Here is a 15,182-nt window from a genome sequence, read left to right on the forward strand (position 1 = left end):
TGAAAGTGAACTATATATTTCATTAACATTGCTTTAAGAAAAACTAAGTGAACTATTTGGATACATTTGTCACAGATTATTACTGGGCTAGTGAAATGTTCAGTAGGAGACAGGTGTCTGTTGGAAACTGCAAGGATATTTTCTATTTTGTTCTTTTGCTTCTGGCACCCTCTCCCGTGAATTTTCTTAGAGGGAAAGTTACTAAACTGACTTCTTTCTGTTTCTTTCAGTGAACCTTGCTCTTGCGCTGGCAGCGAATGATTCGGTAGGTGTTCAGCCATAGAAATACTAATGCATTACAGTGTTTTAAGGCAGTGATGAAGCCTGGAGCTGCACAGTCTAGTTGCAGTCAGTGTGCATGGTTTTAAGGGACTGAAATGCTGACATGAGTACCATTCCATGTAGTAACAGTGGGGTTGAAATCAAATGCTGACCTGTGTGCCACGGTGGCTTTCATGTTCTTGCACAGAGGCTGTTTTCAAAATAAAAATGTATTGTTTCAGTCTGTACCCGTGATCATAGTATTCTGGATTCAACTCTTTTTCTGAAGCCAGGGCTATAGGCTGACTCCTAAACATGCCTAGAACTTAACTTTGTAGCTCAAGCTGGCTCAAAATCCTTCTGCTTCAACTCCCAAGGTCCTAAGATTACAGACATGTGCTCCCATGCTGGCCTGGCTCATCAGAAATAAGTTTCAATTTATTTAACTCAGTAAAACAAGTTAAAAGATACTCTAAAAGCAGTGTTAGTCCTTTGGGGGCAGAATTTGAGTAGACTATGTGTATAACGTAATATTGAAGTATTGTTTACTCTCCCTTTTATATCATACAGTTAACTGTAGGGTAGTTTTGTATGTATTTATTCACCTTTTCATCTCTTCATATAAACATTAAACCCACACATTCATGTTTGTGATAGCCCTAATTCATTTTTAAGGTTTGTAGTTTGTGTGTGTGTGTGTGTGTGTGTGTGTGTGTGTGAGTGTATGTCATCATGTGTGATCCCCGGCATTGGAGATCCCCGGTCAGATCCCTGGCATTGGAGTCTCGTGCACTTGTGAGCTGCCATGTTGGGTCCTCTGCATAAACAGCAGTTCTCTAAGCTGCTGAGTCATTTCTCCAGTCCCTGCACCTCATGCTTTTGGCTGCTGCTTTCATGGTTGATCGCTTTTCTTTTGAGTGGATCTTTAGGTTGGTTCCCCTTTTCTCCACTTACTCCAGTTAAAGGACAGTAGGATTTATTTATCTTTTCCTGTGGGGTTAATCTAGGGCTTCATACATTGTAGGCTGGCGGTCAACACTGACCTCCCCCCCCCCTTTTAAAACTTTTTATCATATCCTTTCCTTTCTCCAGTTCCTCCCAGATTCTTCTCATCTCTTTACCTACTCAACTTCATGTTCTCTCTGAAAAACAAAAACAGGAAAAACAAACAACAAACAAAACCAAAGCGGACAATGATCTAAAATATAAAGAAATAAAAAGAAAAACAAACCCTAAAAAATAAAGAAAACCAATTAAGAAAAAGACTCAAAGAAACAAAAAACAAACCCAAACTGAAACAAAAAGCACACACTAGCCAACAAAAACATGGAGTCTGTTTTGTTGCCCTTTGGAGTGTGGCGTGCCCAGTGACACGCCGCTGAGGAAAATTGACTTTCTGGTTTGTAGCAGGTATCAGTTGCAGATAGCTTCCTCCTCAGGAGTGGGGCTTTGTGTCCACTGCCCTTTCAGCACTGGATTCTGTCTAGTTTTAGCTTGCGCAGGATCTGTTTGAGTGTCAGTCCTGATGTCTCGGGAAGGCACTCTTTCCTTGAAGTCATCCTCCACCTCTGGCTCTTAGAATCCCTGTGCTTCCTCTTCTGCATAGATCCCTGAGTGATCCCTGAGTCTTAAGGGAGGGGTGAGGACATCTCACTTATGAGTGAGTGCTCCAAAGTCTCTCACTCTCTGCACATTGCCCAGTTGTGGCTCTCTATGCTACTTCCCACCTACTGCAAGACGAACCCTCTGATGAGTGCTGAACCGTGCACTGATCAATGGTCTAGCAATGAGACATCATTAAGAGGGATTTTATTGCTGTGTTCCTTTAGCAGAATAATAGTATTAGGTTTTCCTCCAGGTCTATGACCTATATAGTCTCAGTTTGTTGGCCACATTAGCAGGGTCAGGCAGAGTCAGGCCCTCATGGAGTAGGCCTGAAATCCAATCAAAGACTACAACATTTATACCTCGATTGCACCAGTATATCTTCAAGCAGAAGTAGGTCTAGAGGTTGATAGGTGGGTGAAATTGATGATTACAAAGTATTTCCCAGCACCGTGAACTCAAGCCAGGAAGGGTGAAGTGTCAGCGGCACTCAATTTCTCCATGTGCAAGGACTGAAGCAAGTGTTGTCTTTGGCAATAGGGCCATACTATCAGGTAAGGGAGAGTAACCAGTAGCCTTGGCAAAAGCTTATGATGTTTGCAGGTGTGTGTGTGTGTGTGTGTGTGTGTGTGTATGACATCTTTGCTAACTACCCAACAAGATGTACCATTCCTAGAACTGTAGGTGGCATAAGAAGGCAATGTCTAGTTGGCAAATTGCCTCCTCCATTATATGGTAACTAATTTAAACTCCGTTTATATTTGTATATAGTTTAGGAAGCTTCTATAGTACAGCAGGGTTTCTTTCTGGAGCTAGAAGATTGAACCCAGGGCCTTCATGCATTCTAGGCTTGATGCTCTACCACAGAGCCACCTCTCAGCACACTACAAAGACAGTCGTTTCTTTCTTTCACATTTTAAATGGTACTTACTAATAACTGTTACTCATACTTATGTGTGTGCAGGGACATGCGTGACATGGATGGAGAGGTCAAAAGACTTTTGGGAGTTGGGTTCCTTCCACCTTGTTTTGGGGGCAGGGCCTCTTTTGTATGTGTGTGTGTGTGTGTGTGTGTGTGTGCGCGTGTGCACGCGAGCATGTGCTTGTGCATACTGCTGCTGCTACATGCTTCAGGCAAGCTGGCTTGCAACTGGGGGATTTTCTTGTTTTTGCCTTCCATCTTACAGTGTGAGTTCTGGGGTTATAGATACACCCCATCATTTTGATGTTTTATGTGGGTTCTGGGATTAAACTCAGGCTGTGAGGCTTGTGTGGCAAATGCTTTTACAGGCTGAAGCATTTTGCCGGCCCTACAATGGCAGCCTTACATTATATTCTTAGATGCTAAGCAATTTATACAAATGTTCTCCAGAAAATATGTTTGTCTTTCACTTTAGCTATAGTTTTTAGGAATGTTTATGCTCTTATTTCAGATATATATTATCTGTTTTTTAGATAGTAAAATAAGAATGAAAATGAACACTGAACATACAATGTAACCTTGCAAGTCATTAGTTAATAACACATATCTATTTCATAATTTATTTTAATACCCCTTTCATATTTAGGAAATGTTATTTTGTTTTCTTATTTTCAACTTTCTAGGTTTTAAAAATGTTCTATCATATTTTATACTAATATATGAAATATATAAACCACAAATTCATATATATACAAAATACAGGTAAGGGTCAATTAATTAATTGGTGAATTAATGTGTTAGTTGTGGCTGTACTTCTCACTTATCATCTGTCATGCAGTTGTAGTTTCCCATGGACAGCACATATGGAGAAATGACATGTGCTATGTTTGTAAGTGCTGAGCTAGGGATACAGAATTTGCTAATAATCAGAGCTAGGTATGTTCATATCTTAAGATTTGGGCCCTTGTTCCTGACAGTGTTAGGATAGTACACATTCATGGCATTCGTCTAAATCACTCACCGCATTCACTGCTGAACCGGCTATCCTAACTGGACTTGTAGAGAACGGTCCCTGCCGTGTTTCTTTAAGGTCATGTGCCTCCATCGAGGACAGTCTACCATCCAGTCAAATTAAAAACCGCTTTCTTCACAGCTCTCTCCCATGCTGGGGGACATCCGTTCCGGCATCTCATTTGTCTTGTCCTTTTCCCTGGATTTCTTTTTTGTTTTTCTGAATGTGTCCTTGAGTTCTATGGGTTGGTAGGCAGATTAATGGCGAAAATTGTCTTTCTCATGAAACTTTTTAAAAACAAAAAAGGATTGGTGGCATAATTAGGGTGAAGATTGTTTTTAGATTTTTTGGTAGGTCCAGCTCAATCGTTAGAGAGTGAGGGGCAGGAGTGCGTGGAGGACCGGGAGGAGGGAGAGGGGATGGGTATGGCGGTATTCTAGCCCCGCCACTGTGCTCCCTGCCGCCCATTGGACTTCCGTGCTGCTTTGTCCGGAAAGAAGTAGCAGATGGGTACAAACAGGAAGTCAGCCCTCCTATTTCTTTACTTCCTGAAGATAACTTTTTATTTGATAATATAAATGAAGATGTAGAATTCTAGGCTCACAATCACTTTTTGAACTTTGAAAACAATATTCCATTTTCCTCTGAAATGCTAATGAGAATGCCTGATGCTTTTCTGATCCATATTACTCTGTAATAACATGTGTTGTTTTCCCCCTCGAAGCTTTTAAGGTTTTCCTTATGGCTTTTAAAGTTTAAAATTGTTGCAACTATGTGTCGGGTTGTTGGCTTTAAAAGCTGCTGCGGGCTTGGAAATTGGCCTCAAGTATTCTCAGTTTGTCTCTTCTCATTGTGGGAGCAGGTACCGGCCTGCATGCGGCTCATTTTCTCTCGTGCCAATCTTGGCTGTTGGTCATTTGTGTTTCTCAACAGGCCTTACTCCTTTGCCTACCCCTCTACTCAATTACAGTTATTTAGCCCTTCTAAATTTCTTAAGTTTAGAGTTCGCTGTCTCTAATTTTCTAGACCCATTTCTTACTTTCAATTTAATGTTTTTTAAAAAAAGAAGGGCGTGGGGTGGGGTGGATAGAGGTGTTCATTGGACTCCCATAATTATATTTATTTGAGAGAAATGTAGCTTCCGTTTTCTTGTTTCTTTTTGGGCTTTGTTTATTTAGGATCTCAGGATAGTTGATTTTCTGATGCCCCCTGACCCGCAGAATCAGCACCCCTGGGAATTTTTGGACTCACAGAAGTTCAGCCTACTTCAGACCTCACAGTTGCAGAGTGCTGTCCAGTCTCTTAGAACCCTCTGGATGGTTCAGTGCTGAAGTCTGCAACCATGGACCTAGATAGAGATCTGGAGTTTTCTTAAAAAAGGTCAGATCTGCCCATGGCCCCCTTCTTCTTTTAGTTTTAAATACAGCATAGTTTAGTCTTAGCTGACTCTCCCCCTTATCATTTCAGTAGAGTTTGGAAGAAAAGGAAAACCAAAAAGCATGTTTAGGTAGCCATTTTGAGGGAAGAGCCAGTAAGCGAGTGAGCTTGCTTGCTTGCTTATTTATTTATTTATTTATTTATTTATTTATTTATTTATTTTCTCATCACTTGTTTTGTATCCAGGCTGGCCTTTGAGCTCACACTCCCTCTGCCTCAGCTATCTAAGTGCTGATATTACAGGTGTGTACTGCCATGTTACATTAGTGATATGTTTAAACAGTTGTGTGTGTGTGTGTATGGTTGTGTATGTATGCATGTATGTGTGTGATTTGTGTTCACATGCTGTCACATATTATAAACACTGGAAATCAAGCCCTGGCCCTCTCTCTGTAATGTTTACCTAATATACTACTGACCTTTACTATTGACAATCCTATTTCTTGATTTTTCTTCTATTGCTCTAAACTACTTTTATTATGAGTTTTATTCTTTTACTGTATCATTTTTTAAAAAGTCTTTAGAAGCATTAATTTATTATTCTGATTGTATGAGTGTTTTGCTCACATTATGTTGTATAACATATGTCATTAGAGGGTGTTAAGCACTGGAGATAGAGACAGTTGTGATGTCAGGTGTGTTCTGGGGATTGAACCTGGGTCCTGTGGAAGAGCAGCCATATACTCTTAACTGCCGAGCAGTCTCTCCAGCCCCTTCAGTATAACATTAATGCACACTGGGGAAGAGCACTGAGCCAGACTGAAGGAGCCAGAAAGTCCAGAGCTATCAGAAGCAGTTGACAAGCTCCACAAGCTTCCTGAGACAATTCATTTTATTTCAAGAACTCTATGGGGTACCTGTGACATTCACTGACAGACTTCCTGGGAACATAAAGAAAAATACACATGCACTGTAGAGACCTGTGGCCTGGTAAGACTTTATCTATGAAAGTGTGCTGTACATACAAGTATCTAGGTAGTATTTATATGTGTGTGTGTGCGCGTGTGCATGTGTGTATCTGTATCTATGTACCTTTTTTAGCTGTCTCTTAGTTTTTGGTGGTGGTAGAAATTGAACCCAGGGTCTGTTGTGTGCTAGGCCAGGGCTCTACTACTGATCCATGTCCCTAGCCCTCACTGGATTTTTTTTTTTTTTATGGTATATAGTTGGAATTGTTTTTATAGCAGTTTCTTTTGTGAATGAGAAAGTGTTGATCAAAACCTATAAGATTTTATTTTATAAAAATGATTCTATTTTGTTTTGTAATAGTAGAAACATTGTATAATCTCAAAGTTTTATAAACCAGCACAGATAAAAGGAAGGAAAATGTTTTAAGGATGAAATAGGTCCAGGGGCAAATGCAACGCTAAATTACTCATGATGAGTCGCTTTTACTTCAGACAAAAGCAGTTTCCCCCAGCAGAGTTTTTTCATGAATGGAGCCATGTTTGATTCTCATGGAAAGAGAGGTACTGAAGACCATGCTATGTTGGTGAGTTTGACAGCCTTCTTTGATTGAATCTGTCTGGCCACATTTTCTCAGCCAGCTCATTTCCTTGTCTCAATTCTTTCCAGTATGCATCTGCTTCTACTATTCCCAATGTAATGACAGCTCACTCATTCATTTATACCTCAACCTACTCTGTCGCAGATCCTGTGGAAACTGTAGAAATGGACAAGTCAGTCTATGCCATTGGGGAGCTCACACACTAGCACACCATGGTGTGACATCCTTCCTGCCTGTGCTCCAGTTCTTCCTGCGTACCCTGCCAGTTCACCCATAACTGTTGGAATCACACAGCTGTCCTGCTCAGATTTACACCCCCAAAACCTTTGCTGCTATATTCACGCAAAGCATTCTATTACATTTCTACAGGAATGTCCTGTGCAGTTTTCTGCAGAGTTCTGTGTTTTATTTCTAGGCTACCAATATGCCTATCCTGGTTATATTCTGTATAAGGGTGTGAATGTTGTCAGGAGGCAGAATTGAGTGCTTACAAAAATCCAGCTACTGACGTAATGTGCGTCTTCTGGTTGCTTACAGTGCTTACACAAATAGCTTACCAGTTAGCATTTCTCTGAAGTGGTTCAATAAAGTGTTGTCTAATTTCCCTTTAAGTAAGGGTCTTTCCCCAGTGTTGTGAAATTCAATGGCATTGTTTGTATTTTATTATTATTGCATTCATGTGGTCACTCTAGTAGTATTTAGCTAACACTTATTGAGCGCTTACTATATTAGCACGGATAGTTAGCACTTTACATAGAATAATTCCCATGACATGTTTCTCAGCTCATTTCCTGTTAAAACAGGAGCCTGCCCCTTTAAGAGATCAGTCAACCTTTAGAGGCCTAATCTCAATGCCTGAAGTGTTCAGGCCACACCTCCCTGCTGCTCTCCCTGGGACAGTATTAACAAGCATCCCTAGTGGTGGTTCTAACCAGCACCGTGTTCTTCCGTGCTCTTTGTTACATACACCCTGTTGAACTAAATTACGTGATGTGGAACACCCTCTCGCCATTCCCAAGGTTTATAGAAGTCTGATATTTCCTTTGCTCTTGGGATTGCTCTTGAGCTCCTCTGGCTTTCTGCTCATGGTCTACCTGCCTGACCCTCCATGTCTCCTGTTCTCACCCTTACTGAAGCTCCTTTCTTGGGCTTAAAGGTCAGCCTCTCCTTCTATGTAAGCCTTCTATGTAAGTTTGGTCTCTCTCATACATTGTACCATTTTTTTGTCTAATGCTCTCCTTCCCACATTGGGGTCCAGGAATGATCTCTAGGCCCCAAGTCTCTCAATAAACTGCATTTTCAGAAGTGTATCATGTGGCAGCTACTTTCTTGGACTGCCTGTTGCTGTTGTGTTCTCTTTATTGCTATATTTAACAGCTACTATTATAATCCCCATTGTAGACAGGAAGGAAAAGCACATAGAAATCGAGTGACTTGTTCAAAATCACGGAGGAAGAAAATAACATGACTGAGACTGAATGACAACCTAGACAGTGCACTTTTAACCTGGAGCTCCTGGGTTGTGATTCTTAGCACTGAGAATTGTATTGAGGGCTTGGAGACATGACAGTGGTTAAGAGTGAGTAGTGCTCTTGCTGAGGACTTGAAGTGTGTGGCCCATAGTCATTTGCGACTCCAGCTCCAGAAGGCCCTGATGAGCTGGGCCTTCAAGGATACCTGTACTCAACATGCATATGCCATATACATAGTTAAAAATAAATCTTAAAAAAACTGTTATAGCCTGTGCCACACAGTGAAACTCACCTTAAATCAAGCCTGTGGTGCGGCATGCATCTGTCGTTTCAGCTATTAGAAATGCTGAAGCAGGATATTTATTTGAGCTAGCCATTTGAGGCCAGTCTGAGTAACATACTGAGATGCTGTTCCAACCAACCAACCAACTAACCAACCAACCAACCAACTAACTAGCCAACCAACTAGCCAGCAAGACAACCAGACAATTAACCAACCAACCAACCAACCAACCAACCAACCAACCAACCAACCAACCAACCAACCAAATGAATAGCCTCACTCCTCTATCCCCAGTTTGTTGTCTCTAGTCTTGGCTACCTCCAGCAGCAGCTGTTAGAGTGCTTATTATGGCTTTCATAACACAAAATACATCTTTATTCTGTGGCTGAATTGAGTATCTAGTTTGATTTCCAATGTGTAAGTACAAAGCTCATTTTTCTTTTTCTTTTCTCAAAGTGTTGTGGGATGGGAACATTGGCGATAGCTTGGTGGCTGGGATGGCTAATATTGATTAATTTTCAAGTGGGCAAGATCTGGAACCACCAGACAAAGCTCTGGGCACAACTGTGAGGGATTATTTAGCCCAGAGGCAAGCCTGTGAGGATTATGTTGATTGATTGGATTAGTTGAGGTAGGAAGGGAGTAGTTCCATTCTCTGGGCTTGGAGCTGGACTATATAAAAAGGAGAAGGCTGAGTACCAGCATTCATGACTCTCTGCTCCCTATTTGTGCAGTGTGACTAGCTGCTTCAGGCTCCTGCTGTCTCGGCTTTCCTGCTATGATGGACTGACCCTTGGACTTTGGACTAAAATAAACCCTTCCTCTCCTGAGTTGTTTTTGTCAACTCAGACTCAACTTGGTCTTCTCGTTCTGTATGATACTCAGTCATTTCAGCTCTGGTTATGACTCCTGTTCCTTTGATTCTCGTGTGTTGCTAGTCTAGCTAACTCCCGGGCACTGCACATGACCACTCTAACGCTGTCTGTGCATTCCCAGCGCAGTGTGGGTAGAACAAACTCCTTTTCCTATTGTTGTCTTGGTCCCCTGGGAATAGCACAGCTCCCACACATCCTGGGTCAGAGAGGTTTACTTCCCTCTTCTCCTGGTTTGTGAACATTTAGCAAAGAGTGATTTTGTTTTTACCCCCTTTTCTTTAATCCTTAGTTTCTAAGTCTAGTGGTCTAAGTCTAGTCCCACGGTGAGCTTTTTTGTTTGTTTCTGTTTTTTGAGACAGGGTTTCATAGCCTAGGCTGGATTCAAACTCACTGTATAGCCCAGGCTGAGTTTGGATTTGCTGCATAGCTAAGGATGGCCTTGAACTTCTGGTTTTACTGCCTCTTGTCTCCCAAGTGCTGGCTCTTGATCAGTGAGTAATAACCGTGACGAGTTCAGTAAAGAGTGTGTACTTCTCCAATACAAAATATACATAGATTCAAGTGTGGAATAAGTTCTCTATAGCGTGGTCACTATAGATCCAATACAAAATATACATAGATTCAAGTGTGGAATAAGTTCTCTATAGCGTGGTCACTATAGATCCAATACAAAATATACATAGATTTAAGTGTGGAATAAGTTCTCTATAGCGTGGTCACTATAGATTATGCTGTTATTTATCACAAATAATTAAAATCTAAATGAGATAATACATATAGCATACTTAGCACAATGTCTATCCTCCAGTAAGTTGCAAACAAACTTTTATTATTAATAGATTAACACTTTCTGTAAACAGTATTTTAAAGTAAAAGTCACTATATATTTTATTTGGCTATTTTAGCAAAGTTTTAAGTTCTTACATTCCATTTTTAGAACGACTCATTAAGTAGATTTTAAATTGGATTTAAAAATGGAGAGGGAACAGTATTACCTTCAGAGAATTTGGTCTTTTGGTTATCTTTCCATTGATGTTTGTCTGATGATATTTCTTTTCCTGTGTTCAGGTAATGCCTCCAAGCGTTCTTCTCTCCAGTGGTGCTGCTTTCTCACAAATGTCCTTTCCATGTGACCAACGTTGTCCTAAGCCTTTGGAGTTCTGGGAGGGACTTGAAAGTTTTAGCTCAGGAGTCAGGTTCTGGCTGGGTTTGGTGGCATATACCTGTAATCCTAGCCAGCCTTTGGGAAGCAGAGGCAGAATGATCATAATTCAAGGTCACCCTCACCACAGAGAAAGTCCATTCAGGGCCTGCCTGGGTTACATGAGACCCTAAATCCCAAAATGATATAGTTTTGGGGGTTGGAAAAGTTGAACATATTATGTAGTTCTCGCCCACAACGGTATTTTCTGCATTAAGTAGTTCACATTCTAGCTTTTTGCTGTCAGGCAGAGCTGGGCCTGTCCCTGGCTGACTCTTTTACACTGAGTGGCTTTTGCCTCTGCCTTCCTTATAGAGTTTTAGAACAAGATGATGTATATGGCGTGTTCACATGGTGTCTAGCACATGGTGCATGCTGACAGTGCTAAGATGAGGTCCTTGTCTTTGCTGGTACCAGACTGCATCATCACCTGCAGTGCACTTACGGTGATTTTGGAGTAACAGGATGTTTCTCACAAGTTTACATGGGAAATCCAGATGTGACCACTTAATTGAAGTTCATGAAGTTCGTTCCATCTTTTCTTTAGCATCAGTATTGTAAGAGGACTACATTCTGATTTGTAAACTTATTTTTTTTTTTCTTATTTATATGAGTACACTGTAGCTGTCTTCAGACATACCAGAAGAGGGTATCAGATCTCATTACAGATGGTTGTGAACCACTATGTGGTTGTTGGGATTTGAACTCAGGACCTCTGGGAGAGCAGTCAGTGCTCTTAACCACTGAGCCATCTCTCCAGCCCTGTTAACCAATTTTAATGCTTTCATCATAGCAAATATTTCTTAATGAAAACACTTTGTTTCAGTATCATGGTAAGCTGTTTTGAGGAGGAAAGATAGCACTCTTTATGTTTAATGTGTAATTATTTTAAAGGTAGAGTGGAAGCTGGGTCAAGAAACCAAATCCTGGAGGAGAAATTACAAAATCATTACTTTTTGTTTTCTGTTCTGAAATTCAAAGGTAATTTTTAGTTAGAAATATTTTATATTTATAAGTTCATTGAAATTCACAATTATTTACATTTACTGAGAGATTCTGAAAATATTTTTAATCTTTATAAAAACTGACATACTTTTAGGATAAAAATATAAATACTAATTATGATGTTTCCTGCAAATATTTGATATTTGTCATAGCATTTATACACTGCATTTCTGATGGGTAACGTTTCCGTGTTCTTATATGTAGGCTTATTCATGTCTTGAGGGACTATCATCACCTAGGCTCTATGCTCAGCGTGTTGCTTACACAATTGGAAAGCCCTTGCCCTTCTCACTTCAGGCCGTCTGTCTATCTCTGAGTGACTATTTAGTAGACTCTTGTTTACTCTTTCTATGGACTTGTCTCAAGTCAACCCTGCCTCCCCAATATGCCTTTCTTTCTTTAAACAGGATTTCACTTTGTAGCCCAGCCTGGTCTTGATTTTGTGATTCTCCTGTTTTAGCTCCCAGACACTGGAACTATAATGTGTGCCACCATGCCTGTGCTGCCTGAGACCCATTTCTCTTGGTGGCCGCTGGTGCTCTTCCCATCTTTTCCTGCTCACAAGCCTTATCTCCCATCGCTTCCCATATCACTGAAAAGTGGCTTTTGTCAATAGCTTCTTTCATGTTTTTGCTCACCATTAAACTTCTTTTCTCCCATCATCCTTAATCCTTCCCTTTCTTCCCAGAGAAAGATGCCAGTCATGATCTTTCTACTTTTTAAATTATTTCATTTATTTACATCCAAAATGTTGCTCCCTCTATTCCCCTTCACAGAGTTCTTCCCCCATATGCCCTCCCCTTTGCCAAGACTATTTTGTTCCCCCTTCTATGTGGGATTAAAGTATCCTCACTTGGGCCTTCCTTCTTGCTTAACTTCTTAGGTTCTGTGGGGCATATCACGAGTATTCTGTACTTTTTAGCTAACATCCACTTATCAGTGAGTACACACCATGCATGTCCTTTTGGGTCTTGGTTACCTCACTCAGGATGATATTTTCTAGTTCCATCCATTTGCCTGCAAAGTTCATGTCTTTGTTTTTTTTTTTTTTTTTTTTTTTAGCAGACTTAATTCTTTTATTTTTCTTGTACAAAATCCTTATGTAGTAGCCACAGCTGGAGCCTGGGTCCTCTGAACAGAGACTCTGGTGTGGGTTTTCACAAGATGATCAGTGAATTCCTGATAAGGAGACTTGGTGAAGACAGTCTCTTTCCAGAGGTCGGGGGTCAGGTAGCTGTAAGTCTTGGAGATGGCATCAAAGGTGGCCTTAGCAAAGTTGCCCAGGGTGGCAGTGCAGCCTCTGGCTGAAGTGTAGCAGTCATCTATACCGGCCATCATCAGGAGCTTCTTGGGCACAGGAGCAGAGACAATGCCAGTGCCTCTGGGGGCAGGGATGAGACGCACCAGCACAGAGCCACAGCGGCCTGTCACCTTGCATGGAACAGTGTGGGGCTTGCCAATCTTGTTCCCCCAGTAGCCTCTCCGCACAGGGACGATGGAAAGCTTGGCCAAGATGATGGCCCCTCGGATGGCAGTGGCAACCTCCTTGGAGCACTTAACACCAAGACCAACGTGACCATTGTAGTCCCCAATAGCGACGAAAGCCTTAAACCTGGTCCGCTGGCCAGCCCGAGTCTGCTTCTGCACTGGCATGATTTTCAGAACCTCATCCTTTAGGGACGCACCCAGGAAGAAGTCAATGATCTCAGACTCCTTAATGGGCAGGGAGAACAGGTAGATCTCCTCCAAGGACTTGATCTTCATGTCCTTAACCAGGCGGCCCAGCTTGGTGACGGGGATCCACTCCTTGTCTTCAGCTTTACCTCCACGAGCACCTCGGCCTCGACCACGGCCACGTCCTCGGCCACGTCCTCGGCCACGACCGCGGCCCCTAAGACTGCTGCCGAATCCTCCGCGGAAGCCGCCGCGGCCTCCTAATCCTGGGCCCCCGGGTCCTCCGGGCCCTCCCGCTGCACCGGCGTCATCCGCCATTTGGTGTTTTCCCGAAGAAGAAGAAGAGCCATGTCTTTGTTTTTAATAGCTGAATAGTATTACAGTGTGTAAGTGAACCACATTTTCTGTATCCATTCTTCAGTTGAGGGACATCTGGGTTGCTTCTAGTTTCTGGCTATTATGCCTAAAACTATGAACATAGTGGAACACATATCCTTGTGGTATGGTGGAACATCTTTTGGGTATACACCCAGGAGTGGTATAGCTGGGTCTTCAGGTAGAACTATTTCCAATTTTCTGAGGAATCACCAGATTGATTTCCAGAGTGATTGTATAAGTTTGCAGTCCCACCAGGAATGGAGGAGTGCTCCCCCTTTTCCAGGTGCTTGCCAGTATGTGCTGTCGCTTGAGAGTTTGATCTTAGCCATGCTGATTGGTGTAAGGAAGAATCTCAGGGTCTTTTTGATTTGCATTTCCCTGATGACTAAGGATGTTGAACATTTCTTTAGGTGCTTCTTGGCCATTCAATATTCCTCAGTTGAGAATTCTTTGTTTAGTTCTGTACTTCACTTTTTTATTGGGTTATTTGGGTTTTTGGAGAACTTCTTGACTTCTTTATATATTTTGGATAGATGTAGAGTTAGTGAAGATCTTTTCCCAGTCTGTAGGCTGCTGCTTTGTCCTATTGACAGTGTCCTTTGCCTTACAGAAGCTTTTCAATTTCAAGAGGTCTCCTTTTGTTCTTGATGCTTCATTTCCTTCCTCTTCTAGGATTTTTGCCTTGTGAATTCCTGCTGATCATCTTCAGTTTGTCTTCACTAATTCTTTCCTTTAGGTCTACTCATAGCAAACAGAATGTATATTGGGTGAGTCAATGAATCAGTAACCCTCATTACCCTGTGTTTGTACTCAAGCTTGAAAGTGCTGCGCACAGGCTATGTCAGTTCCAGGTGTTTTCAATTTTCAATCCTTTGACTCTTCTACTTTCCCACTACGTTGTCATCTATAAAATTCAAGCTCAAGATCCAAAATTGAGTTGCAAAACCAAGCCAAAGCAAAACAAACAAAACAAAACAAAAACAAAAAATAAACAAACAAAAAAAATCAACCCCAAGAAAACAAAAATAAAACTTGTAAGGCCCAGGCAATAGTTGGTCAAGTATTTGCCTTGTATCTATATGGTAGGCCTGACTTCAGATCCCAGAACCCACATAAAAAAACAGGCGTAGCTGTGGCCTGCAATCCCAGTAATGGTAAGATGGGATTTGGAGACAGCTGAAGTCTCTGAGCTTGTTGGCCAGATAGTGTAGTCTACTTGATGATCGAGGCCAGTGAGAGACCCTGCTTCAAACAAAGGTGGGAGTGGGCCTTTGGGGTAGCATCCAAGTTTGTCCCTTGATCTTGATATGTATGTATGCGTGCGTGCACACATTCTCACACACACACACACACACACACACACACACACACACTTTGATAGTATTAGAAGGAAATGTACGTTTTGTGTGGGACCACGCAGCTTTCAGCTGCATTTGCCCCGCTCCCAGCTGCACAGCCTGGGCTTCGTCCTCACTTGCTTGCAGCCTCTGGGTTGACTCCCCTCACCCGCTCTCCCTCCAGATTCTTGGCTCCTACTGCATTGGCTGATG

General features: G+C 41.8%; 1 protein-coding gene and 1 pseudogene across 1 annotated transcript in view; one reads left to right on the plus strand and one right to left on the minus strand.

The window, feature by feature from the left end:
- Nubpl (NUBP iron-sulfur cluster assembly factor, mitochondrial) overlaps nucleotides 1-15,182 on the plus strand; it is a 192,549-nt gene that overhangs the window by 2,512 nt on the left and 174,855 nt on the right. Inside the window, exon 3 of the mRNA XM_021179009.3 lies at nucleotides 231-265. Within this exon, the coding sequence (XP_021034668.1) occupies nucleotides 231-265 (35 nt within the window). The remainder of the gene's footprint in view (nucleotides 1-230; nucleotides 266-15,182) is intronic.
- Nucleotides 12,625-13,596, minus strand: LOC147001230 (small ribosomal subunit protein uS5 pseudogene; annotated as a pseudogene).

This window comes from Mus caroli, unplaced genomic scaffold, assembly GCF_978045245.1.
Source record: "Mus caroli unplaced genomic scaffold, Mus_caroli_1 scaffold_14, whole genome shotgun sequence".
NCBI classification, from domain to species: Eukaryota; Metazoa; Chordata; class Mammalia; order Rodentia; family Muridae; genus Mus; species Mus caroli.